Below are 25,700 nucleotides of genomic sequence, written 5' to 3' on the forward strand. Positions count from 1 at the left end.
CCAAAGGATGCAGACAGAAGGGTTAGGTTGGCTGGAAATCAAGTAGGTTTTGATTAATCCTGGGGTATTGCTTTCTCCAGCCCACCACCTCATCATAAAAAAAATATTTTAAGATCAGCATAATCAAGTCTTTCACACCAGTGAATTCTATGGATCTTTATGGAGAACAGGACACTGAATGCATTCCACCCCATTACCTGAAATTCGGATGTACTACACTTTTTTTCTGTTCACCTGCAAGCTACAGCATGCCCAGCACAAGAGTATCTGAAGAGCAAACTCCTCTGCGTGGAGCCTTGGCACGGATCCGGATACCCCTTCAACAAGCCCTGTAACTTTTTTCAGCCAACTTTGGAATCGCTGGATCGCTGCTTCTTCTAAGCTTTATAATTATGCATGGGAGTCGTCAGCGTTAGCTGTCCATTCGGTGCCACTTCATTCCCATCGTCTTCCAGCAGCCCCGAGACGTCAGCGTTGGGTATGCTGTCGTGGTAGCTGCTAAAGCTGATGTTATCCTCTTTGAGTTCAATGGTCCAAAAAGGAGCGTTAAGTTTTCTGTTTTGATACTCACGGTACATGTAGACAGCACCTACAAAGCCCATTAGCAGGACCACAACAATGATGATAACTGTCAAAATAATGATGTTAAACTGAGTCCATGAAACATCTGCAAAAGCAGAGGTGCTATTGTCAGAGGAACTTAGAGGAAATATAGTCTGTATAGTTGTTGGTGACAACGTACTGTTTATCACTGCCGTTGAAAATGATGTTGCCTTGCTGGCATTTGGAGCAGAAGTTGTAAACTCCCTTGTTTCTGGGCCAAGAGTGGCTTCTACAAAACAAATAAAAAATGATCAATAAAAACATGAGAAGCTGGAATCAAACACAAACATCAGAGATTTGACATTTATATCACAGTTGTTATGGCAATTAAGTCGCCACTGTTAAAGCTGGTATTTTTTCAAAATAGTTTACACAAATGGTTAGCCAGGGTCGGGTTTGTTTGGTTTTTTTTTTTAATAATTCTGTATGCTAAGTGCTCATTGACTGCAGCATTCCTATGAAAAATCTGGTGATGGATGGATATGTGCAGTAGCCAAGATTCAGTGTTAGATACGTGAGCTCATGATGAAAGCAAGCCACCCAGTCAGCTCATATTCAGCCCACGAAAACGGGGCTCTGCCAAGCTCAGCAAGAGTCTGGACTTTGAACCTAACGAAGGTGGAGTTTCACTTGTTGTCTACGTGGGCTGCACAGTCAGGCTGGGAGGACACAGTGACTCCAGGAGCTTAAACCTTTCAGAGTTAGTGCACTAGGTGCAGGATTATGTTCACAGTATTGGTATTTCTGCCTTACCTGCACAAGAAGATGAAAAATGAAAAAATGAACCATGAGTATTCTGCTGCCACAGTGTTTAGCAATGGGTTTCAATAGTTACACTGCTTTATGTAAAAGGGCAAAATAATCCCAGTTCTGCTTCTGAATGAAGAAGTCACACACAGATCTCATGGAAAACCCGAGTCTGCATAACCAGAAGCAGAAGGTTAACTGAATCACAACAAAAAAAGACTGTGAATGTTCCTACGAAGCCTTCGAACACAGCAGAAGCCAGTTTGGATCCTGCTTTGGTTTCAGCTGCTGGCATACGTCCGCACACGAAGGATGAGAACATGGGAACTACCAGACTGTGCCACAAGCTCTGTCTTCCTCTGCAGCCTGTTCCCAGGCACAAAACAGAACCTCCCTTGCTTCCAGCAGCCGTGGGATAACTCCCTGCTCAGATCTAGGAGTCAGCGCCAAGATAACACTGGAGATCTCATAAGTGGGTTGCAAATTCATTACGCCTTCTTCAAACCAGTTGAGCTACAGGCCTCAGAAAGCGCCATAACAGCCTGAGTATTAGGCTCGCAAATGTAGCTAATAAAGTGTTTTCTTCACAGGAATAACCTGATCTATTTTAGATTCTCAAGTCCAGGCAGCAGGAACCCTCCAGAGGCTGAAGCCTCAATCAACCAAAATGTTCTCTACACCTATTGCTCCACAGGACTCTCTGCACCCTCTTTTCCACTCTCTTTCATTTCTCCTTCTGCTATCAGAAATGCAACTTCATTTTAAACCCACTTACAGCTGCAGCAATTACAGCTGATGGTGCTGTGCTGTATTGATCCAGCTCTCCTGAAGAGAACGTCTACTAATTGTGACTGAAGAGGAGAGTCACTTCCGAAGGACTGATTTTGCACTAAGTTGCATCTCCAATGGCAACAGGAGCTGGAAATATTCAGCATGTCTCCTGCCACGGGCCCTCGGGGAAACTCCCACGAGTTAACTTTGGACTGTCACGTTCCTGGTTCAGGCAACGGAGAAAGAAACTCCTTTGGAGGAGGCATCACACACCTCATTTAGGCTCCTGCTCAGAGTCCCTCCCTGCAGCAGCTCCTCTGTTCTCTGCAGGTCCTGCCTTAGGTTGAGAAGGATACTTGGGATGCTGAATGCCAGAAGGCATTTCTCTATGGGATAACAGGCAGAATTTTGCAGTAGGAAGCAACATGACAGGAGTAAGAGGTTCCTGGATACAGCTTTGGGAGAAGGGCACGAGGAATTCAGTCATCCTTTCCAAATTCCTTCATCAACACTCAATTCTTGGCAAACCCTGCCAGTAGCTATAATTAGAAAAAAACAGAACAGAGACAATGGCTGATTCACCAGCAAGGAAACAGGACTTTTCTGGGCTTTATTTGTGAGTCAGCATCAGCTAAGTGCTGGCAAGGGGCACACGGGTGAAAACATTTCCTGGAACGTCATGGTGAAACAGTGCCGGGCTCTGAGCGCGGACCGTCGCTCTGGGCTGTGGTACAGTGATGCCTCTTTCTGCTCGGCCGGGCCGTGCCAACCCTCCAGATGTCCTAAAGCAGCTCCCCGAGAGCGGCAGCTGTTCGCTCAATGGGCTGCTTTGGCAGCTTTGACGTGAGGAGCCTCACATCCAGCTGCTTGATTGGAACACAGTCCCTGCAAAGCTGCTGCTGCCGCCCGCAATGAACGAGCGCCGGCAGGAGCCAGCAGCCCACGCGCCAGCTCTCGGGGAAGGCTGCTGGGTGGCACGGTGCCACGCTGCATCACTGCGTCCCTATGCCTCACCATCACAGCAGGAACACCATCCACCCAGGGGTCCCACACACTGACTTCAGTCATCCCACACGTCCTTTCAATATTCTCTCCGTTAGCCTTGAAAGCAGCAAATTCTTGGTCAGGTTTAAGACTCCAAACAGTCCCGGTGGATACTCGAGGTTGGTACAAAATCTGCTGTCTTTTATCAACCACAACCACTGAAATACAGGCTCAAACTCTAACAGTTTCATCTGCAGATCTGGTGAGTGAGGATTTCACTCTAGAAGCCACTCAAAACCATGCCACTCAAATGCACTAGTGGTTTATGAAAATCTTAACCTAAAACTAGTTTTAATGTGCAACAGTACCTCAGCATGTCAATTTTTAGGCAAATTATGTGTAAGAAACTGGGAAGAAACTTCTTAATTGCTTAATAAGAAAGGGAAAAAACAGGTGTCAAGGAAACAGGAAAGCTAGAAGAGCATGTCCGTTGGAGGACGGATTGAGAGCAGCCCTGAGGAGAAGGACTTGGGGGTGATGGTTAATGAGAAGCTCACCATGAGCCAGCAACGTGTGCTGGCAGCCCAGAAAGCCAACCGTGTCCTGGGCTGCATCCCCAGCAGCGTGGCCAGCAGGGCGAGGGAGGGGATTCTGCCCCTCTGCTCCGCTCTCCTGAGACCCCCCCTGCAGTGCTGCGTCCAGCTCTGGGGGCACCAACACAAGAAGGACACGGAGCTGTTGGAGCGAGTCCAGAGGAGGCCACGGAGATGCTCAGAGGGCTGGAGCCCCTCTGCTCTGGAGACAGGCTGGGAGAGTTGGGGCTGTTCAGCCTGGAGAAGAGAAGGCTCTGGGGAGACCTTCTAGCACCTTCCAGCACTTGAAGGGGCTACAGGAAAGCAGGAGAGGGACTTTTTACAAGGGCATGGAGTGACAGGACGAGGGGGAATGGTTTTAAACTGAAAGAGGGGAGATTTAGATGAGATATTAGGAAGAAATTCTTTCCTGTGAGGGCGGTGAGACACTGGCCCAGGTTGCCCAGAGAAGCTGTGGCTGCCCCCTCCCTGGCAGTGTTCAAGGCCAGGTTGGATGGGGCTTGGAGCAACCTGGTCTGGTGGAAGGTGTCCCTGCCCGTGGCAGGGGGTTGGAACTAGATGGTCTTTAAGGTCCCTTCCAACCCAAACCATTCTGTGATTCTATGTCCCAGTCCCTTTGAAAGGGGACAGTCTTTCCCCACACCAGGGATTGGCTGTAACAATGTCATTGAAATAAAGCAAATGGTGAAAACTGCACGTATACCAGCAAAGCCTCACATAGAGATTTTAATGGAGCAAGGTCATGGAGCTCTGTGCACAACGACAGAGCTGTGCAGGGGGAGATAATGGATGACCTGATGCCAAAGTGCCATTTCCAGCCCTGGAACTGTACAGTTACAGCTAATGAGCATTCAACTTTTTTGTATTGATCATCTCCCCGTGCAGAGGAGGACTCCATGATTACACCTCCAGAGAGCAGCATGGGAGTGAAAACCGCATTACTTCCTAATGGAAGATCTGAATTAAATCGCTGTTGGTGACAAGGACGAATTTGGGGCCCAGATACTTCCCTGAACTCTGGGTTCTCTTATCTAAGACATAACACCTGTAATGTTTCCATGCACGGAGCTGGAGATCCACCTTGTGGACCTACTCCTGACAACCACTGAAGGAGAAACTTCAGAACCATTTTCTCTCATTTTACTATAAGTCCTTCTGCTGTGCAGTAGCCTCTCAAAGTACCAGAGCAGCGTCTTGGATGTGGACTGAAGACTGACGAGAGACCCCCCAGGCACCAGTAAATTCTGGCGTTTCTAGTCAATAAGGACAATTCCAGTCAACTAGTTATTCTAGTCAATAAGGACAATTCACTGGGCACTAAGAGATCAAGTATGTCAAGCAATAACGGGCTGCCCAGGGAGGTGGTGGAGTCACCATCTCTGGAGGTCTTTAAGAAAAGACTGGACATGGCACTTAGTGCCCTGGTCTAGTTGACAGGGTGGTGTCAGGGCAATGGTTGGACTCGATGATCCCAGAGGGCTCTTCCAACCTGATTGATTCTGTGATTCTGTGTAATAGAAATCGGAAAACCTACATTTAAATACACTGCAAATAGTTTTTGTTTTCCAGCTTGTTCACTAGAGGTGCCTGCCACAGTCTGGGAATCAGGGTGGTCACAGAGCTAACTCTCAACCACAGATTTCAAGGCCAGTAGGCACCAACATGTTATAAAGGTCTCGTTTTCTTCCCTGTACCAGAGGCCAGATGAATCTAAACCAATTAGAACAATTAACAGTATGCCCTCCCCAGCCTTCAGGCAGCTTGTGCCCACCTGAGCCGCACAGCGAGCTTCGACGCTGATTTGAGGAGCACGTTTTACCTTTCTTGGTGCAGTTGGCCCCCTCGGGGTCTCGGACGTAGCCGTCCTCACACTCCTCGCAGTGAAACCCAGCAGTGTGGTACAGGCAGCCGATGCACTCCCCGCTGTCCGGCTTGCACACGCTGGGTGACCGCGCCGGGTCCACGTTCCCGTTGCATTCACATCTCACGCAGATGCTGTCAGAGTTGTAGTAGCCGCTGTCACACTGGTTGCAGTTGGGGCCGGTGTACCCAGTTTTGCACTTGTCACACCTTGGGGCGGTTTCACCAGGCTCTAAAGAACACAGAAAGCAAACCAGGAATGTGCCACAGCCCCTTGCAGAGAAACACCCCCTCTGTGGGACCTGACCACGAGTCACTAGGACAAAAGTCAGCAGCCACTGAGTATTAACCAATCTCAAATTATAAGCTGAAAATATAACTTCGGAGCTGCAGCAGTTACCCTGTTTCTAGGGAGAAAAAAAGCTTTGGGGTTTTCTGATGCCTCGTACCAGCATCACAGAGCATGCTCGGCACGTTGCTAAGCAAACAGGTTATCACTCCTGAACATTTCCATCTCAAACAGACAATTTCAGAAAACAGCTGGAACTCTGCCGGGGATGTTAGCAATCTGCAGCAACTTTTTGGTCTGTATGAAGCCAGAGGAGGCTTGACTGCAAAACTGACCAAGGAAACATCAAAAAAAAAGTCTTACATGTGTTTATTACAGCTATGACTTCTCTTGGTTACATCAAAATAGAGCAGGAAGATAGGGGAATCTCTGCTTGGAGTCCCATGGAGATGTTCCCAAGAGGTACAGATGGCTCCACGGCACTGCTGGGCACCTCCTGTACCTCTCCTGGCTGCCACTGGGCTTGTGGCAGCCAGCAGTTTCTCTCTACAAAACTCTGCAGGTTCCTCAGAGCAGGCTGCAGCCCGTGGCAAAGTGTTTCTGACACCCTCCGCTGCGCAGCTGCTCTCACGAGAGGCAGCGCAAGCCCCAGGGACGCACCGTGGCAGGGGCTGCTTCCAGCGAGGTGCCCTGGTTCCCACGAACGGGGGGTTCACGGGCTATAAACCACCTCACTAGGCTGATGCACTTCGAGTGGTGATTTAATTGAAATGCATTAAGATCTACATTCATTATCTGAGGAATCAGACCAAAACAAAAGCCTTACGTATTCGACAGGTGCCGGTTGATGCCACGGTGGAGCACGGGCAGCGATGGCAGGCGTGGGTGGGATGGGCGCCTCTGTAGAAGCCCTCCTTGCAGAGCTCGCAGTGGTCTCCCTCGGTGTTTTCCTGGCAGTGCAGGCAGGTGCCTGGGGCAGGGACAGGAGCACAAGCAACCCTTCAGCGGCAGGAACTGGAGCAGAACATTTGGAGCAAGAATCTGCATGGAGCGCTCTCAATTATCAGAGCTCACAGGTGATTTTGGATGCCCTCAGGCCAAAACATGATCCTGGCCTCTTATGACCTTCTGATGGTCGTACCCCGCTGCCACACACACACATATAATGTGAAAAAGTAGGCAGCTCCAGCAGAGAGGCCCACAGCTCATCGCTTTGAAAGGTCAGTGAAGGGTAAACACAAGCTATCAATATTAAATGCTCCTCAAGGAAAGGGGCTTCGGTTTGCATCCGTGCCCCTGAGCCGGGATCTTGATGCTTCAAATCTCCCACGAGGGGTCCCTCCAGTTTGTGTCTTTGCCCTTTTTTGTGTGCAGCCTCTTCCTACCCCCCAGAGCTGGTGGTCGGGGTAAGGAAGTGCCACCGTCCTGCTTTGGAGGCAGATGGCTCCATCCCACCAGCGTGGCTCCAGCTCCCCCCATCACAGGAGGAACGTTTGACACAGGCACAAGGCAGCAGCAATTACTGACTTTCCCAGAGAAACAGAGAACTGGGGGTTCACGTGAGACCCCTCCCCTTCCTGGGGTAGCCCCTGAATCAGAAAATCAATGTGCCGTGTCGTAGCAGAGGCTGTGTCCTAATGGCCCTCTGAATTGCCTTTTGATACTATTGTGACCAGAGAAAGAAAAATCTCCCTAGTTATAAAAACTCAGCCTCTATCAAAGAGCCCATCCATCAACAGGACTATCCTGTAATTGAGCAGGCTCCTTGTCGAGGTGGCAGTGACCTGAGGGGAGCTTATTTGATTAGATCCCGTGTAGAAGACTCCGAAAAGGCAACAGCCACCTTCTAACAAACCAGGGCGGCACGGAGCAGTTTATTCCCTGCATATATAAGCACAGACAGGAGATTCACTGAGCTCATCTAGCAGTGCTGCGGGGCGATGGAAAAGTCTCATATCAGCATTAACCACTCAAAAAATCCTGAATTAGGTTAATGCTGACTGTTAAAAAAAAACACAGCAGCTTTTCTTATTAATATTGGAACAGTTTGGCTCCCTTGCGAGCCCAACACGCTGCATGGCTCCTTCTCTCCTCTTTCCACAGCCACGACTCTGCAGCTGAGCATCCCTGAGCCAGCCCCGCGTGTCCCCGCAGCCGACCCTCACGGCAAGGGCAGGAGGAAAACCCTCGGGAAGCTGATTCAGCACCCTGATGACTAAGGACACTTGCTCAGCGTCAGCGCCCACACACTGTTTGCTCTTCACCCAACAGCTCGTCAGACACGAGCCGGTGGTTTTTGTGGGAGAGATGTCAGGGTTAGAGGGGAAAATTATGTGCTGGGGCTTGGTTTCTCGAGTCGCAAACCTTGATGAGCTGCTTCAGCGGGACGCCTGGGACAGACCGGCTCGTGGGAGGGCAGTTTGCCCCATCAGCACTAAGGGTGCCTCGAACTGCACCCTGCAGGCATTAATGGGGTATAAATCTGGAATCACACCTGCGTTTGCTGCAAGTCTTGGTCACTTCAGGACCAATGTCTTTCCCACCAGCGGAAATTACTCCCATTTACCTACAGCAGCCCTGCAGAGCGGCTGCCTCTCCAGTGAGTCAGCAAGTTGCTCCGCCACACAAAGCACGCATGGGCTTGCAATCAGGTATCGCTGGGGAAAGCCTGAATAATTAATAGCATTTCCCATCCTGCTGATGCCCTCAGGTACCTCACAGTACCCCAGCTGGGAAGAAGCAACCAAACTCATTGCACAGACACAAGGGTCGTGTCGAAGGACGCGCTGTCGCCTGGGGAGCTCTGGCTGCCCAGTTCCCAGCCCAGTAATTTTAAATATTCCTCCTGGCCAGAGCAACGCCGTGTGGAGATGGTCACAGAGCCTGCAGAGGGAGCCCGAAGTACGGCAGCACTATGAAAGAAACCTTGAAAATTTGACAAAGACTACCCACAGCTGATGTAGAGCTGGGGAGGTCACACAAAGTGCAGTCTCTAGAGCAGGCTGAGGGCACTGCGCTACTTATTAGATGTCAGATCTAATTTTTAATCGACTGTTCTCTGTTCTGGTTTGGTTGGGTTCCCCCAGCCCCGGCAGCAAATAAAGCAGATGGAGGAAAATTTTTAAAAAAAAGGGATTTTTGTCAAGTCAACAATAGGTCATTAACCAAAAAGAGGGTCTTTCTTAGCAGTGCCATGGTCAGCGCTGGACAGAAGCGCTGCCTGAACAGCCCCATCCCGGAGGCAAGGTCTGCGCTGGGTTTGGGTTTTTTTTTTTTTTAAATCAAGAGCAGGGGGAACATTGAGGGAGAAAAAGGAAGAGCAGATTATCTTACTCCTTCACAAAACCCACACACCCAGCTCCAAATCGGCAACACAGCTGCTGTGTGCCCAGCTTTAGGTACAATCTTACATCTTGCAATATTAGTAGGACGTAAGCACATAAAGTTCAGTATAGGAACGAACGCAATAATTCCTCCTCAAGGAGTGCAGATGTGGTGCCTGCCGCTCCCCTGCCACCCCCAGAAACACCCTCTCTGCCGAGCAGGGTCAGGGCATCGCCTGGGCACAGCCAGCACTGCGGCACCCGCTCCTCTGCTGCAAACACCCAGGCCACGAGCGAGCAGACACCGGGGCAGAAATTGCCCAGAAATACCGTGTTTGATGAGCTCTGCCTCTCTGCCAGCTATGCAGAAAACGCTGCAACATTTTTGAAATTATTGCTCCTTTCTAAGCTCCTGGGTAAATATTGCAAAATTGCATTTCAGCCTGGAAGTTTTGATGAGAATTTGGATTTTGAAGCATGAGTTTTGTTGCTAAAGTGGGGATTGCACGGGCAGTCACGTAACATTGCTCCTCCGGGATCTCTCCTTTCAGGGGAGATGGGAAAGCAATTAGTTTTCCCCCCTGCCCTCCCATAAGCTATTCAAGCAGGGGGGCTTCGCCATTCGCACTCCATCAACATCTGTATGAGTGAGAGTCAAAGAAACGATCAAGGAAAATGAACAAGGCAAATTTATAAAAAGTGGGCAATATAAATGAGGTGCTGCCAGTTTTTTCCAGCACTAATCACGTTATCTGTGGCAATAACAGTCACCTTACGTCAGCGCCAGTACAGTATGTGTTTCCAGGTAAACAGCACTTAAACAAAAGCTCCTTAAAAGCCCGTGTTGTGTATTTGTGGAGGTGCAGAGAACAATAGAGCACTGATTTCCAATAGAGACTGCAAAATAAAGGCTCTGCACTGCAGCCTGGGGTAAATAACGCAGCCTTTATTGACTTCCTTGCAAAGAGGACGAGCTCCAACCTTGCCCTGCGTTTTAATTTCGATTTTAAGGTAAAGATTCTGGGTACATAAAGATGCAGATGAAGAGGATGAGAGTGGAGGTCTGCTGAATGAAAATGGCAGAAACCAGAGACAGAGGAGACGGGTAAAGTCTGCACCCACCACGGTCACACGAGAAAAGTTACCTGTCGAGCTGTCGCAGGTGTTGGAGTGGTTGTTGCACTGGCAGGGCTCGCAGGTGGTGTCGTTAAACCTGTAGTACCCATCGCTGCACCCGTCACACTTCAGGCCCGTGACACCAACTTTACACTGGCATTTCCCAGAGCTGCGCAGAGAAAAACCGACAGTGAAATCTGGATGTGCTGGGAGGCATCCAAGGTACAAACCTGTGGTCAGCGTTTTGGCCTCCCCTTCCCGAGCGGGGAACGCTGCGCAGAAATGCCTGCTGGGATGGGAAACCCATGGGCAACAACTGCCAAACAGTGACGAGGAGTTCAAGAAAGGCCGAGTCTCTGCAAAACCAGCTGCCCTGACAGCATTTCCAGCTGGGCACCAGAGATCATCGCTCATTCTGGAAAGCCTTGGCCCAAAGCCATCCATTCCCAGGCACCAGCCCCCAGCAGATGCTCCAACGGCCCCTCTCCGGTCCCAGCTTCACCAAGCACCTGCGTCAGCCCCAGGTCCTGCAGGACACTGGGACACCCGTGATCATAACACCTGAACGATAACAGAGCATCCATGTGGATAATCACCTCCCCACCATGGGTGCTGAGCAGCACCTCCGGGATTTTGGGGCGAGTGGACAATTCCCTGCTCACCACCTGCTTTCCCGGCGCAGCAGCTCAGGCGTCTCGCTCGGTTTTCAGCCCAGGCAGGCGTCAGCCACCTGCACTCCCTCCACTTCTCCTGCATGATCCCATTTATCACAGAATCACAGACTGGTTTGGGTTGGAAAGGACCTTAAAGACCATCTAGTTCCAACCCCCTGCCACAGGCAGGGACACCTTCCACCAGACCAGGTTGCCCCAAGCCCCATCCAGCCTGGCCTTGAACACTGCCAGGGAGGGGGCAGCCACAGCTTCTCTGGGCAACCTGGGCCAGGGTCTCACCACCCTCACAGCAAAGAATTTCCTCCTCATATCTCATGTCAATCTCCCCTCTTTCAGTTTAAAACCGTTCCCCCTCGTCCTGTCACTCCATGCCCTTGTAAAAAGTCCCTCTCCCGCTTTCCTGTAGCCCCTTCAGGCACTGGAAGGTGCTAGAAGGTCTCCCCAGAGCCTTCTCTTCTCCCTTCCATGCAGCATCCCCACAGCCACCTAGGCAAAACCCTTCTTCCCACTCGACTTCTCCTCCCCAGGTGGAGCCAGGGCAAGACAGGGGAGGGTTTTCCCTTCCCCAGCGGTTTCCGCTGTAGGTAACCCCAGGCAGGAGCCTGTTCCCTCGGGCACCGAGGCTCACTGCGGCGGGTGGAGCTCTGCACGGCTAGAACCAAGCGTGTTGGCGTTAGCTGGCAGGAGCGAATACCAGGGGGCTGTAAAAGCAGGGGTTACCCTCATTCCTTCGTCTTTCCATGCCAGTCTCACCACGCAGAGGCTTCAAACCTATCGCTTTTGTAAGCAACTTTATATACGAGCAGCATTTAGGCTCAGCTCTCAGAGGAATCACAGGGATGGATAAGATGCTCTTTCCCATCACGCCCCGGCACGGGGACCGCCGGCCGCGGCTCGTCCCACCTGCGCGCGTGGGAACCGCTAACGGCCGAGCCGAGGACGAGAGAGCACAGAAGTGCCTCTCTGCATCTCCAACAGCCCTGGGCCGACCTGCAGGAAACCTCAGCCCCTGCGTGGTGCACAGGGGAGCCAGGACAGCAACCCAAGAAACGCGATGTGGTCTCCTCCAGGAGATGGATTTATTTGCAGCTGCAGCGGACGAGGCGGGTGCCAGCCCCGGTCAGCCCCTGCGCGCCGCTGGATGCACCCTCCTCTTCGCTCTCCCCCTATACAACCTCCACCCTATTCACACACCTTTTCAATTCAGTATTTCAGGGTTCAGTGAGCCTGCAGGAAGATCATCTATTGTTCTCCCTCGCTCCTCCTTGGGAAGAGCAAGCAGTGCACGATTTGCTTCTAAAAGCCCCTAGAAAAAAATCTGTTGATTAAAACTAATAGAGGCTGAGGCTCCAACTGGCTTGATGCACTGTTGATGGGTTGTTTTTAATTAAAATGCAGTAGATTGCAGTAGTTCTGGGAAGACATTGCTTCTGTTCGAAATTAACATAATTTAGTACTTCTGTTGTTCATTTGCTTGCCAAAAGGAAGAGGAAATACTCAAAGGTACACCAAAATACGGAGCTCAGCCCAAGTGGCTCCACAATTAAATACTTGCAGAATATGGAATTTCAGGCATATTTAATGGATTGATTACAAGAAGGAAAAAGAAATACGATGTTTCCTCGCTCTCCAGACCATTATCTGGAATTGCAGCAGGCAGATGCAGTATTCAAAGGGATGCTGTTAAGCAGCTCAGCATGTTTGACTTTTAAAGAGCTTTTCACAAGACCTAACATCAATCCAAATGTTGTCACAGTGTTTAAAACAAGAGCAAACAAAAAGCAGTTTGTTTTTATTTGCTTCTGACCGCTACCAGACAGCTACTCATGTGAGCGGGCAGGGGACGGGCAGAGCCAAGCAGGGAAAAGCAACTAATTTGGGGGGGATCTGATATTTAGCCTGAAAAACTCATCTTCTGGGCATGTGCCCTACGAGTAGGACTTTACAGGACCGAGCACTAGAGCTGTATAATCTTCACCCCCCCAGGCTTCCTCCTAGAGACCTGGGTGCTCCATTTGACTCTCTCTTGTCCCTCGATCAAGCCTTTATCATAGTGACACCCTCCTCTTCCTCCCGGCTGGCACCCTTCCATCCACACTCCCACTTCATTTCTTTAAAGGAGCTTTATTTCCCCAATGACTCTGCTAGAGCTCAGCGCAGCATCCCTTGATTTTACTCGTTAGCTTAAAAATAACAGGAAAGCAAGCTATTTTTTTTTTTAAAAAAAAAAAAAGACGGTTTTGGAAACTTTGGGTTTAATGCCTCTCAAGCAGCCCTCTTCTCAACGTTACACATGGCACAGAGCCAAGTTCTGCATGTGCAAGAATTAAATCATTCAGCAAATATAAAGCTTTGCCTGTGGTCATTGCTTCCATAGAATAAAGCCCCCTTACAACACTCCTTTTCATAGCTCCAGCCCAGTAAAGACTGTCAAGACACTTTTTAAAGCAAAGGTCAATGATATAAATGCATTGAAACCACAAAAAGAAAAAAAAAAGTCCTGTTAACAGACCGATTGTGCCCATAAAAATCCAGAAACTTGAAAGAAAAGACCCACAGTTTAATACTTGCACAGTGAGAACTGAACTGAATTTTGAGTATAAGCCAGGAATTTCTTTTTTGGGGGACGTGGGGGGAAAGGAGGGGGAAGGGAGGAGGGAAACAGTTTGATGCAGCAACATCAATTGCTCAACTCCATTTCAGATGATTATTAACTCCACTAAAGCCAGCCAATTTTTAGCTCTCAAAAGAATTGATGGAAGGATGTGTTGGGACAAAACCAGGCTTCCAGTAATAGAAGTCTCCTGCCAGCCTTGGTTTCTACCAGATTTTTACGAATATACTTACTTTAAAGACCACGTAGGTCGTGTACATCACCACCACATCATCCATCAACTTTATACACGTTTCCTAACGATTAAAAACATCAACAGCACACGGGATCCTGGCAGAAGGAGCAGGCAGCGAGGGACAGGGGCAGGCCAGGTGGACCCGACACCAAGTGGTCCATCCCCTCCGGGGCGAGGGCTACACGCCGGGCTGGGGACCCCCCGAGGCAGGAGCTCCTGCATCTCATTGTCCTCAGCCCTTGGGCTTCATGTTATGCCCCAGGAGCTGCTGTCTCGACGCCTGCAGGGCAATAGTAGGGGCTGGACAGCATCCACTGGCGGGCAGGATGCGGCCACCCAGGGCAGCAGCACGCCAGCACACACTGGGGAGGGGGCTGTAAATAAAAGCAAAATATTGGGCCAGGGGGAACAGCCTACAGCCCAAGATACGTCTGCAAAAGCCAGCCTGATTTCACTTCCACCCCCCCAGCCCCCTGCCACTCCACCCCAGGGGAAACGGGCAGGGGCTGCAGGAAATCCCATCGCTCGCCAAGGGATTTGTGCCACTAATGGCAACAAAACGTTCCCCGTGGTGGGATTTCACACAGGGATGAAGCTTCACAGTGACAGACGTTATGGGGATACAACAGGGACCCCCTCCCCGCGCATGACTCTGGCTGCTGTTAAACAGGAGGACTGCAGATAGTGCTGACCCCATTTGGACGTGTCCTGGGAGCAGAGCACAAAGAACGGGGAACACCTCCAAAATCCCATCTCGTGCCTGGCCTGGAGCTGCAGAGCACCGTGCAGGTAATTTTCTGCCAGGTCCGACAGCCACGGAAGGACACAGTGATGGGACGGGCTCCGGCTGGGAGCTCGGGCACTGCCCTACCCCGCACCGCTCCGCACGGGGCAGTGTGGGAGCTCAAAGCCTCATCACAAGGGGAAAAAAAGAATCATTAAAATATCTGTGATCTGAGACAGATCACAACGGGCAGCTGCATCTGCGATGGGTCTCCGCTCCTCCTCCACAGAAACACCCCTCAGTCAGCGGGGACGTGACAGGCACAGGATGGATGGCGGGACGGAGGACCATGGCCTAAGGGCTGTTCGGGGGCCTGCTGTGCACTGTTAATGGTGTAACAGAAAAACCTTAGCAAGCTCTAATCGGTTATTTTCGTCTTTCTTCCCAAGGAGGAGGGAAGGGAGAAATTCATTTTGAATGTTTTCCCAGCTGCCAGAAAAACCTGGGTGCCCAGCGGCCATTGAGAGCCCAGGGGCTGCCTGACCAAGGCAGAGCCAGCACCAAGGTTTTGTGCCTTTATTTTTAAAACATGAGACCAGTAAGATGTTGGGGCAGAGTCAGCGAAGGAGGGAGCTTCCATGGGTCTGAAACCAAGGCATACCGTGTGGATGAGCCACACAAAACCTCCCCTGGCTTTGAAGCAGAGCTTTGGCAAATACATTTACCATCGTCATGTTGAAGCACAGAGCGTACGTACGCACCCCTCGTACCACAGCACCTCCAAGGACCATGCCCAGGAGAGCTGGTGAGGGACCACACTGCCGTGGGAAAAAGGAGAGTGAGGGCTACAGCCAGCCCTTCTCCGACACGGCGGCTTCTCCAGCTTCGCCTGCTGCCCTGTCCCCTCCCAGCCACTGCCTTGTAAACCCCTGAGGACAGATCACAGAATCTCAGACTGGTTTGGGTTGGAAGGGACCTTAAAGACCATCCAGTTCCAACCCCCCTGTCACAGGCAGGGACACCTTCCACCAGACCAGGTTGCTCCAAGCCCCATCCAACCTGGCCTTGAACACTGCCAGGGAGGGGGCAGCCACAGCTTCTCTGGACAACCTGGGCCAGGGTCTCACCACCCTCACAGCAAAGAATTTCTTCCTAATATCTCATCTCAATCTCCCCTCTTTCAGTTTAAAACCGTTCCCTCTTGTCCTGTCACTCTGTGCCCTTGTAAAAAGCCCCTCTCCAGCTTTCCCGTAGCCCCTTCAGGTACTGGAAGGTGCTAGAAGGTCTCCCCGGAGCCTTCTCTTCTCCAGGCTGAACAGCCCCAACTCTCTCAGCCTGTCTCCACAGCAGAGGGGCTCCAGCCCTCTGAGCATCTTCGTGGCCTCCTCTGGACTCGCTCCAACAGTTCCAGATATGCCCATGGCTCGTCCCAGCAGGGCCCGGAGGTGTTCCTGTAACAGATACCATGAACAGCAGCGACAGTGCTCTGTATGAACGAGGAAAAACGCGTTGCTGAACTACAAGCATCTGTAAAACAACCCTCCCAAAAAGGCTTTGTCACACCGTGATGGAGTGAGACAAAAGGATGAGGAGGATTTGGAAGAGACTTGGCTAAAAGTGGTGCGTTTCTCCAGCGAGCCCAGCTCCTTTTGTGCTGATTTTCTGTGATGCCTCAGAGCAGGCAGGGGATAAATCTCTCCTACATCTTCTAGGCAACGTGGAAGAGTTAAGATGTGAAAGCTGAACACTCCAAGACACTTCCATGGAAAACCAACGCTGTTCACACGCACCCTGAGCAAACCGAGAACCCTCGTAGCCCACGTGTTGATCTTCCTTTAGGTCAATTAATTTGAACATCAGCACGTGGGGAAGCGGAGAGCAGGAAACAAACCCCACGGAGCACGTGGTTGGGGTTCACCTCGCCGCTCCCTTGGCTCAAACCAAAGCCACCGGCAGCCGGAACGCTTTGGTGGAAGGGTCAGCGCGACCACGGCCGAGCCCCGCGCCCGCCACCCCGCTCAGAGCCGCCTTTGTGGAGGGCAGAAGAAGCGGGGCTTTATGGCGGCGAACACTGGGCCTTTGTGCGCCGCATTCCTCGCTTTGTGCCGGGGGACGGCGCCTGTTTGCGTGGCAGCCCTCGACACTTCACAGCTCTGAAAGGCCATTCTGTACATGTCAAAGGGCCACCTTGTCTGGCCACCGCCGCCTCCGCGGCCCCGTCTCCCCCGCGCTGCTGGGAAAGCCGGGGGACCCCAGCCCGGGGCTGTGCCACCTCCTCCGGGTGCCCTCCCGGCATCACCCGCCGAGCCCTCGGTGGCTGGGGAGGGAGGAAGCAATGGGAAGACCATGATGGCCCTGCAGAGCGAGGTTGGATGGGATCCTCTACGGTTGGGCATGAGGAGAAGCAGCAGAAGACTAATTAACCACAAAATCTCAACCCCTAATTAACCACAAAATCTCAACCCCAAACAGCGGCTCCTGGCTTCCCAGAGCATCCCTTGGAGATCATGGCAACATGGGGATGGGACAGGCAACCTCCAAGCAAGAAAAGGACAGGAAGGCAGGGAGATGGGGCTGGTCCCCACTGGACACACCAATTTTCACAGAATCACAGAATCAATCAGGTTGGAAGAGCCCTCTGGGATCATCGAGTCCAACCATTGCCCTGACACCACCCTGTCAACTAGACCAGGGCACTAAGTGCCATGTCCAGTCTTTTCTTAAACCCCTCCAGAGGTGGTGACTCCACCACCTCCCTGGGCAGCCCCTTCCAATGGCTAATGACCCTATTATCTAATTTTGCCCAACGTAGTCCCTCCATCCCCCAGATCTCTACTGATGCCTCCTCGCAGGCAGCAGAAAAAGGCAGGGGCCACAAGCACTGCCTGAAATCAGGCTGGGCACCACCTCCCCCAAACAAGAATTTAGCCACAAGAGCTTCAAAAGTTGAGCCAAGATTTTTTTGAGGGCCGTCAATGTTCACCAGAGCAACAAGTCTGCAACAGACAACACCAGAACGGCAAAAGCTGCTGGAAAATCAACAAAATAACAGGATTTCTGAGCAGCCACAATTATTGTAGGGAGATGATAACAATCTGCCTTTCCCTGCCGCTGTGTCCAGTCACTCGTGCATTGCCCATCCCTGTCTGCAACCAAAGTAAAACAGGTGCAGGGACAATTTACCTGCTTGTGGGGGAAGAGAGGAGGAGAGCTGATCGGATGTAAAGGATGAGAGTGTGTAACAGGAGAGAGATTTCGACAGCACACAGAATAGGCTCTAACGGGGTATTCTTCTGCTTCTATGACGTCCACATGTAACAATTTCCGCTACAAAAAAAAATCTGTTCTCTGCAGTGATGCTGACAAGGCGTTACTGGGAGATAATGAGCCTCTGCTCGTGCTCAGCCTGTCTATAAAAGGGAGAGCAGGCTTTTTAAACAGGGAAAAAGGTGGTGGGGGGTGTTTGTTTTTCTTTTTTTTTTTTTTTTTTTAAATAAGTCCTTAAGGACTTGGGCTCCCAAGGCCTTATCTCCTAAGGGAGCAGTGCCCGATGTGGTTTACTGGACTGCTAAAGTATAGTAGGATGGAAATACAGTTCCCAGGCAAAGAAGAGACATTTCACAAGTGTGATGACACTCTAAAGACAGAAAAATGAAGATTTTTTTGGATGCAAAATGAGAACTCCACCGCCTTCCCCCAAATAACCTCCTGTGGCTGGGATGGGCAGAAGCCCTGGGAACATGAGGTCTCTCACATCTCAGACCATTGCCACGAGCACCCTTCCTGCCCAGGAGAAGCTCCACAAAAACCTTGTATTTCAACGGATCTGCATTTTCTGATAAAAAAAACAACCCAAATCCTGCCACATGGAGCTTCATACCACACGGTGCTCAGGGTGTGTCCAGTCTGTGACCCACCCGGGTGCTTCCCAAGGCCATCAGGACCAATGTTCCCCATCGCTTCCCCCCTCCACGATCTCTTTGCACCTTTTCACATCCCACCACCTCTGCCAGCCCCACGCGCGTCTCTCCCTGCCCAGCACCCCCAGGCTCCTTCCCAAACCCCAGCCCTTGCTCAAAGGCCTAACAAAGACCATTGTCCAGGGCTGCTGACCCCCCTCTCACCAGCCACGCTCTTGCAAATCCATAGGAGTCAGGGCCACAAGATGAGCCTCTCCGAGGAGCAGCCCCCTACAAAGAAGGCACAGAGGGACGGCGACTGCCCAGCTGCCAGCACCCCCCTTGCAGCCTCGCAGCAGCCCTGCTCCGGGGAACAGCTCGTACCAACGCTCTCGGGGACGCTCTGCCTTAATTCCTTTCAATACAACACGAAGCGTGAGATCCCTTGAGGGGGCAAAACGTCCCTGAATTAACACTTTCTGCAAGCTTTAGCTTTCTTTTTTTTTTTTTAAGCGGAAACGAGTGACAAGAGCTGTCTCTACGATGACTTATGCCGAGCCCACGGCATGAGCTGTGCGCGACCCAGGCTCACACGCAGCACTGTCTCCCAGCCAGCGGTGAGGAAGGGCTGCGTGGTTAGGAGGAGCAGAGCACTGCGTTTCATCGCAGGACATGGAGCAAACCTGCCCCCGAGCAGCACATCAGAGCCTCTGCTTCCCATCGCCCTTCTGCTTGCGGGGAAACTGAGGCACGGGCAGAGGGAGCAACTTAAATTGATTCCCAGACCCCGATTTAACATGCATCTGTTTTCATTAGGGACAACGGTAGCATATTGTGTACATTTAGTTTAGAGCTTTTGAAGGGAGCTGGAAAAACCTAACCCGGTTTAGAGGGTTAACCCAGGTTTAGCTAAACCACATGTCAATCCTTAAACCCCCCACAGCAGGCACAGCTCTCCTCTTGTCCACTAGCACCGGCACAATAGGAGTTGAAGGGTGCACCACCTTGTCCTCCCTAGAACCAGGCTAAGTTCGTTTAAAACACAAAACCTCCCAGGGAAACAGTGGACCAAGGGCTGACCCCTTTGGCTGGGCAGCAGCGTCTCAGAGCACCTTCTCTGCTTCCCAGCTCTGCTCCTCCAGTCACACCCCAAATCGCGGGGTGCCAGAGCACCCAGGGACCAGCTGCTCGTGGGCTGACCGTGCTGTCCCTGCGGCTGCAGGGCCACGCTTGGGAGAAAAGCCACACCATCCTCCGTGCTGGGCGAGGAAAACCTCGAGTGAACGCCCTGCAAGGGGTAAATCAGGGGAATGTCACCTCTCGTCCCCACGCCAAGGGGCAGGGACGGGCAGGAGAGCCCCGCACCAGCACACAGCAGATGAGCCGTCGTGGCCCCAGAGCGCTGGGATGCACCGGGCTCCCCTTGGCCAGCTTCTGCCCACGTTTGCAGCCCAGTGTGGGGATGGCCAGTGCTGCTAATGAGGGAAAAATAAATAAATCTGAAAAATGCAGAGTAGTTGTAACCTGCTCACCAGGAAGGCACCACACGGAGCCTCTTCCAGGCTGGGCTCTGCCTGCGTGCAGCCCTGCGCCTCTAAATAAACCAGCCAGAGGACAGGTTTGCACCGGAAAATTATTTCCACGTACCCCCTGACCCAAAGCCCCTCCCTCTCGCCTGGGAAGCCCCCCAGCACGTCCCGGGGCTGCGGTGGGGAGCAGCCGCCGTGCCATGGGTCACCTGGGGACACGAGGGGCACGGCAGGACACGGAGGGCAGGGGTCTGCAAGGAGCCCCAGCACTCCCACCGCTGCCCCAGATGGGGGGGGCTGGAGACCACCGTCCCCCTCAAACCACCTTAGCTGCCTCTGGCTTGGCTCCTTGCCCGGCCATACGGAGTGGGAGATAAGAGTTTGGGCAGAGGACTCTGCTCACATAAAGAAAAAAGAAAAATAAATGCCCAGGGGTGCAAGGCTGGGCGATGTGGGCCGGGCAGCCTGGGTGCGGGGACCTTCTCCAGGAGCATCGCCTTCACCTTTGCCTCCTCCACCAGGTAGGGACATTCCTGCTCCCTCGGAGGAGGACAGACACGGCTTTCAGCTCGAGGTGCCCAAAAGATGGTGAGAGAGACGGAGCTGGCGGGGGCAGCTCTCAGCTGAGGCCATGTTGCCATCAGCTGGGGCCACCACCAGGCACCCTCCCCTCCCAGGCACCATCCCCAACCTTTCAGTGGGAGCTCAGCCCATGCACCCACATGAGTCACCGTCCTCATTCTCCACTACTCCATGACCTTGACCGTGGCCCTTGAAGCTTCAGCTTCTCTCTCCACCCTTCCTCTATGGACTATGAACACTTCCAGGCCACAGCTATCTTTAGCAAGCATCTACACAGCATCCAACCCAGGGAAATGTGGTTTTATCTGAGGTTTCTGGGCGTTACCGCGACAGGGACAGCACATTCCCCCTTTGCGAGACGTGTCAGCCCTCTCCGAGCAGCCCAGCATTGCATCCAGCCCCACAGCAACCTCCAGCTCCAACCACACACAGCTTTTCATCCCACAAACAAACCGCCCAAACCAGAGCACAGAAATCCTCTGCCATCCCAGAGGGGGATCTGTGTGATCTCCCCAGATAATCGAATTTCAAACACCACCAAAATAGACCTTTGATTAGCGGCTGCGGAATCCATTCATAGCGACAGAGTGTCAGGTCAATGTTCACTCCCAAAATCAACTGTCTGCCTCAGGAAAGGGATATTTTTTTTTGTTTTTATTTGACAGTCTGCATTTGAGGTCTAGTTACTAAACAACGTACTTGGGTGTGCCATCTGGCCGGCCATGGACCATGCCTAGAAATAATACTAATAAATCATCATATGGTGGTGCTTTAAAAAGCAGTTTTACAAAAGCCTGGGCAAGCTGATTGCAACCTATCAGGCATGTTTTGTGTACCCGAGGAGCTCAGCCTCTCAAACCAGCCGCCCTCAAAAAGGGTCAGAGTCCAGAATGACGCTGCTGTTTTACTCAGAGCCTCATCTCAACAGCGGATGCTTTTTTCTTATGCCAGCACACAGGAATTAACGTGTGCGAGTTAGAGTGGGGCTGGTGCTTTAGAAGAAAAATAATATAAATAGAGCTTACAGTATTTTTAACATCAAGGAAACAGAAGCTGGTTGCCGGTGTTGGGCAACCTCATCCCCAGCAGGGACTGCCCGGAGGGACACGCACAACCCACCCAGGGACTCGGCGGCAGGTAGACATCAAACCCAGAGCTCCAGACCCAGCATTGCCAGAACAAGAGCCAAAACCCTCACTCCTGGATTCACACACACGTCTCCTTGCGGTGCCGCCGAGGCTCTCCAGACCCCAAGGCAGGACGCAGCCCGTGCCCCTGCCCCGCCGGACTTTGCATCCCACTTCATTTTCCCACGGACTTTGCTACGCACGAGGCTGCCCGTCTCGCAGCCACGCTGATGCCCCCAGCCCTACGCCACAGGCAACTGACCTAATTTTCCTCTTTTAAACACCCCGAGGTCATTTCCATCTGCAGCAAACCCCACTGCGCAGGGAAGAGAAACACAGAGCGATCTCTGTTAACAACAGGCCTCCTCCCCAAGTCGTCCTCCATATTTTGCCCTACGCTTTCTCTTCTAAATGCCCGAGGATCCGCATCCCCCACGTCCCTCAAGGCTGTAAAATGGTGCTGAAGAGGAGAAGCTGGGGAGGTCCTCTGCCACTGCTGGGTCCGTACACGCTGGGGCTGGCTGTGATGGCTCACTACATGCATGAACCTCATTCTCCTTCACGACTCGGAGCATCTCACCTGAACTTCCCAAGGACATTTCTTGGCTGGCTCCACGCAGCGAGACGTGGGGAGACGTCACCCATGTCCATGCTTTGCCCCCTGCCCGGTGACTCAGAGTCGGGGCAAGAACGCTCCCTCCCAGTTAACACAGTCGCTCCAGTAGCACCTCCCTCCTCTCCCAGCCCTCAAAGATAAGATTTGCCCCATCTGCCTTTCTGCCCAATCTGCCTTTCCAGTAGATCTGACCAAACTCAGATTGTCTAGTCCGAGTCAAACCCTGATGCTTCAGGACACATCTTCCCATACCTAAAACAACCATTAAAAAAAAAACAAGTGAAAAACTGTACAGTCTCCACCCCCAAGAATCACCTTTTTTAGTAAGAAGGTCACTTCGGTCAACAGGAGCATTGCTTTTAAGTTCTGATTTTTCAGTGCTTATGCAAGCAGAAAAACGCAGCATTGAAACAAAAAGAAAGGACATCAACAGAGGGTTTGGGTGTTTGGGGAAAAAAAATTGTATAAAATAATTACAAACAGCATGTCCCTGCAGAACATTGCGATTCTGACTCAGCCCCAGCCTCGGCAGGAACGTGCAGGTGTTCAACACACGCTGAGCCTGGACCAAGCCCTAAAAGACAACAAGGCTGATGCCAGCATCTGCACGCTGGTATCGCCTCCCTCGCAGGCCCCTCTGGAACTGCCTTTGCTGCAGACTCGCTGGTGCCCAGGAAGGCTGGAAGTTGCTGCAGGGTGGTTTGATGGGGGGGTCTCCTCCAAGGAGAGCCCCTGCATCACTGCCCTACGAGCAGGGGAGCCAAAGGGTCTGGCTGCTGCTCAGGAGCCAGAATAAATCTGTGGGAATAAAGTGACCCCCTCAACTCAGCAACAAACCTCTGATGACTGACAGATCACCGGAAGGTGGGAAAAAAATAATTGCTTGCTGGCTTTTAAAGGCGAAAGGTGAGGGTGGGTGAGGTGCAATAAAGAACAACCACATTCATTATACAAGAGCTCAAAGCATCAGCTACAGCGACTCTCCTGACACAGAAGAGGAGAGGAGGCAGCAGGGTCAAACGCTGGGCAAGGCAGGACCCGCACTTCTGCCGGGCTGCTGCTGCTTTCATGGTGCTCAGCACGGGCAGAGCACAAAGCTTCGCTTGCCTCTGGTGTAACGAATATCCCTTGGGAAAACAAACCTCTCCAAAGCTCCTCCACTCCCCTCCCGAGCTCAGGCAGGACGGCAGGGACTGACGGGTGCACAAGGCGTTAGAGGGGAGGTTCTGCTTCTGAGGGTCTTCGGTACAACTCGAAATGCAAGTTATCACAGAATCACAGACTGGTTTGGGTTGGAAGGGACCTTAAAGACCATCCAGTTCCAACCCCCTGCCACGGGCAGGGACACCTTCCACCAGACCAGGTTGCTCCAAGCCCCATCCAACCTGGCCTTGAACACTGCCAGGGAGGGGGCAGCCACAGCTTCTCTGGGCAGCCTGGGCCAGGGTCTCACCACCCTCACAGCAAAGAATTTCTTCCTCAGATCTCATCTCAATCTCCCCTCTTTCAGTTTAAAACCATTCCCCCTTGTCCTACCACTCAATGTCCTTGTAGAAAAGCCCCTCTCCTGCTTTCCTGTAGCCCCTTCAGGCACTGGAAGGTGCTAGAAGGTCTCCCCAGGCTTTTGCCACAGCAACAGATATTTTTGTAACACAGATCTTGAACGAGAGCAAGAATACGCTTCATGAATTTTTATAAGGCCAGCTTCCTTCCTGCCTTTTTTTTGCTTTTTTTTTTTAAAATACTCGCACCAGATGACAAGATCCATTCTTCCCTGCTCTGCATCCCGAATCCCCAAACACCCCCAACCCCAGCGCCGCGCGCAGCCCGCCCCGCCAAACGCCCCGGTACTCACTCGTCACAGCGGGCGCTGCTGGAGCCGGCGGGGCTGCAGGCGCAGGGACGGCACCGCCGGCTGCCCCGCTCCGGGTGGAAGCCCTCGGCGCAGGCCTCGCAGCGCAGCCCCGCGTAGCCCTCGAGGCAGGGGCACTGCCCCGTCGTGCCGTCGCATTCGGCCGCGCTGCTGCTCCCCACGGCGCTGCAGTTGCACGGGTGTCCTGCGAGGGGAAAGAGAAGCTGAAAGCGGGGTGCTGGAGGCACGTCACCGAGCAGGAGCCTGGGCAGGGCCAGCGTCACCGCCAGCTCGGCTGCCCTCCCTTCGCCCACCCCAGGTTGGGAACATCGTCACCGTACGGATGATATTTGCTTTAAAGTGTTGAGATGATACAAAAAGATGTTGGGAGCACGCTGGGGTTTGAAGCCCCGTGGTTCATGTTTCAAATCTCTCTCCAAAAGAGAGCTGGAAGACTATGGGTATAACTACTTAAATACAAATAAACTACTTAAATACATATATATGTAGCTGTATATAATGTCTGTGTGTATATATTCACACACATTTACAAGCTCATGGTTGTCCAGTTACATGACGCCAGGAGCTGTTGTAAATATTGGGATAAATAAGCAACAGGTGACAAAATCACTAATGACAAGATCATAGAATGCTGTAGAATCATAGAATGGTTTGGGTTGGAAGGGATCTTAAAGATTATCTAGTTCCAGATCCTCCATTTCACACCAGTGGAACACCTCCCTGTGTGTCATTAGGAACATCTAATGACAGGCTGGTCGTTATGACACAGGACACACACAACACCCCTACACCATGAGCCGGCACCAGCATCTCTCGCTCCCGGAGATCAGCGCCCGATGCAGCATCCCGCGAGCAGGAGCCGGAGCAGCCCCGGGCGCTCAGGGCCATGGCGGGAGCCCAAGCTCCCTTGAAAGTCTGTCCTCAGGGGAGTGCTGAGCACGTGGAAACGGCTTTAAACAGAATCACAGAATCAATCAGGTTGGGATCATCGAGTCCAGCCATTGCCCTGACACCACCCTGTCAACTAGACCAGGGCACTAAGTGCCATGTCCAGGCTTTTCTTAAACACCTCCAGAGATGGTGACGCCACCACCTCCCTGGGCAGCCCCTTCCAATGGCTAATGACCCTTTCTGTGAAGAAATGCTTCCTAATGTCCAACCTGAACCTCCCCTGGCAAAGATTAAGGCTGTGTCCTCTTGTCCTATCGCTAGTTGCCCGGGAGAAGAGGCCGACTCCCACTTCACTACAACCTCCCTTCAGGTAGTTGTAGACTGCACTAAGGTCACCTCGGAGCCTCCTCTTCTCCAGGCTAAACACCCCCAGCTCCCTCAGCCGTTCCTCGGAGGTCAGACCCTCCAGACCCTTCCCCAGCTTGGTCGCCCTCCTCTGGACTCGCTCCAACACCTCAACATCACTCAAAGTGCGGGGCCCAGAACTGGACACAGTACTCAAGGTGCGGCCTCACCAGTGCCGAGTACAGAGGGACGATCACTTCCCTAGACCGGCTGGCCACACTATTGCTAATAGAGGCCAGGATGCC

At 52.2% G+C, this 25,700-nt stretch overlaps 1 protein-coding gene across 1 annotated transcript; it reads right to left on the reverse strand.

Annotated features, from left to right (window-relative positions):
• Nucleotides 1-268: 268 nt before the first annotated feature.
• Nucleotides 269-25,047, reverse strand: MEGF9 (multiple EGF like domains 9). The gene is made up of 6 exons (XM_068414233.1): nt 24,951-25,047; nt 24,142-24,343; nt 10,316-10,455; nt 6,674-6,817; nt 5,518-5,790; nt 269-832 (listed from the first exon to the last, which is right to left on the reverse strand). The coding sequence occupies exons 1-6, from the start codon at nt 25,045-25,047 to the stop codon at nt 378-380; spliced, it is 1,311 nt and encodes a 436-aa protein (XP_068270334.1). The 3' UTR covers nt 269-377.
• Nucleotides 25,048-25,700: the final 653 nt, after the last annotated feature.

The sequence above is a fragment of the Nyctibius grandis genome, chromosome 16, assembly GCF_013368605.1.
Source record: "Nyctibius grandis isolate bNycGra1 chromosome 16, bNycGra1.pri, whole genome shotgun sequence".
Classification (NCBI taxonomy): Eukaryota; Metazoa; Chordata; class Aves; order Nyctibiiformes; family Nyctibiidae; genus Nyctibius; species Nyctibius grandis.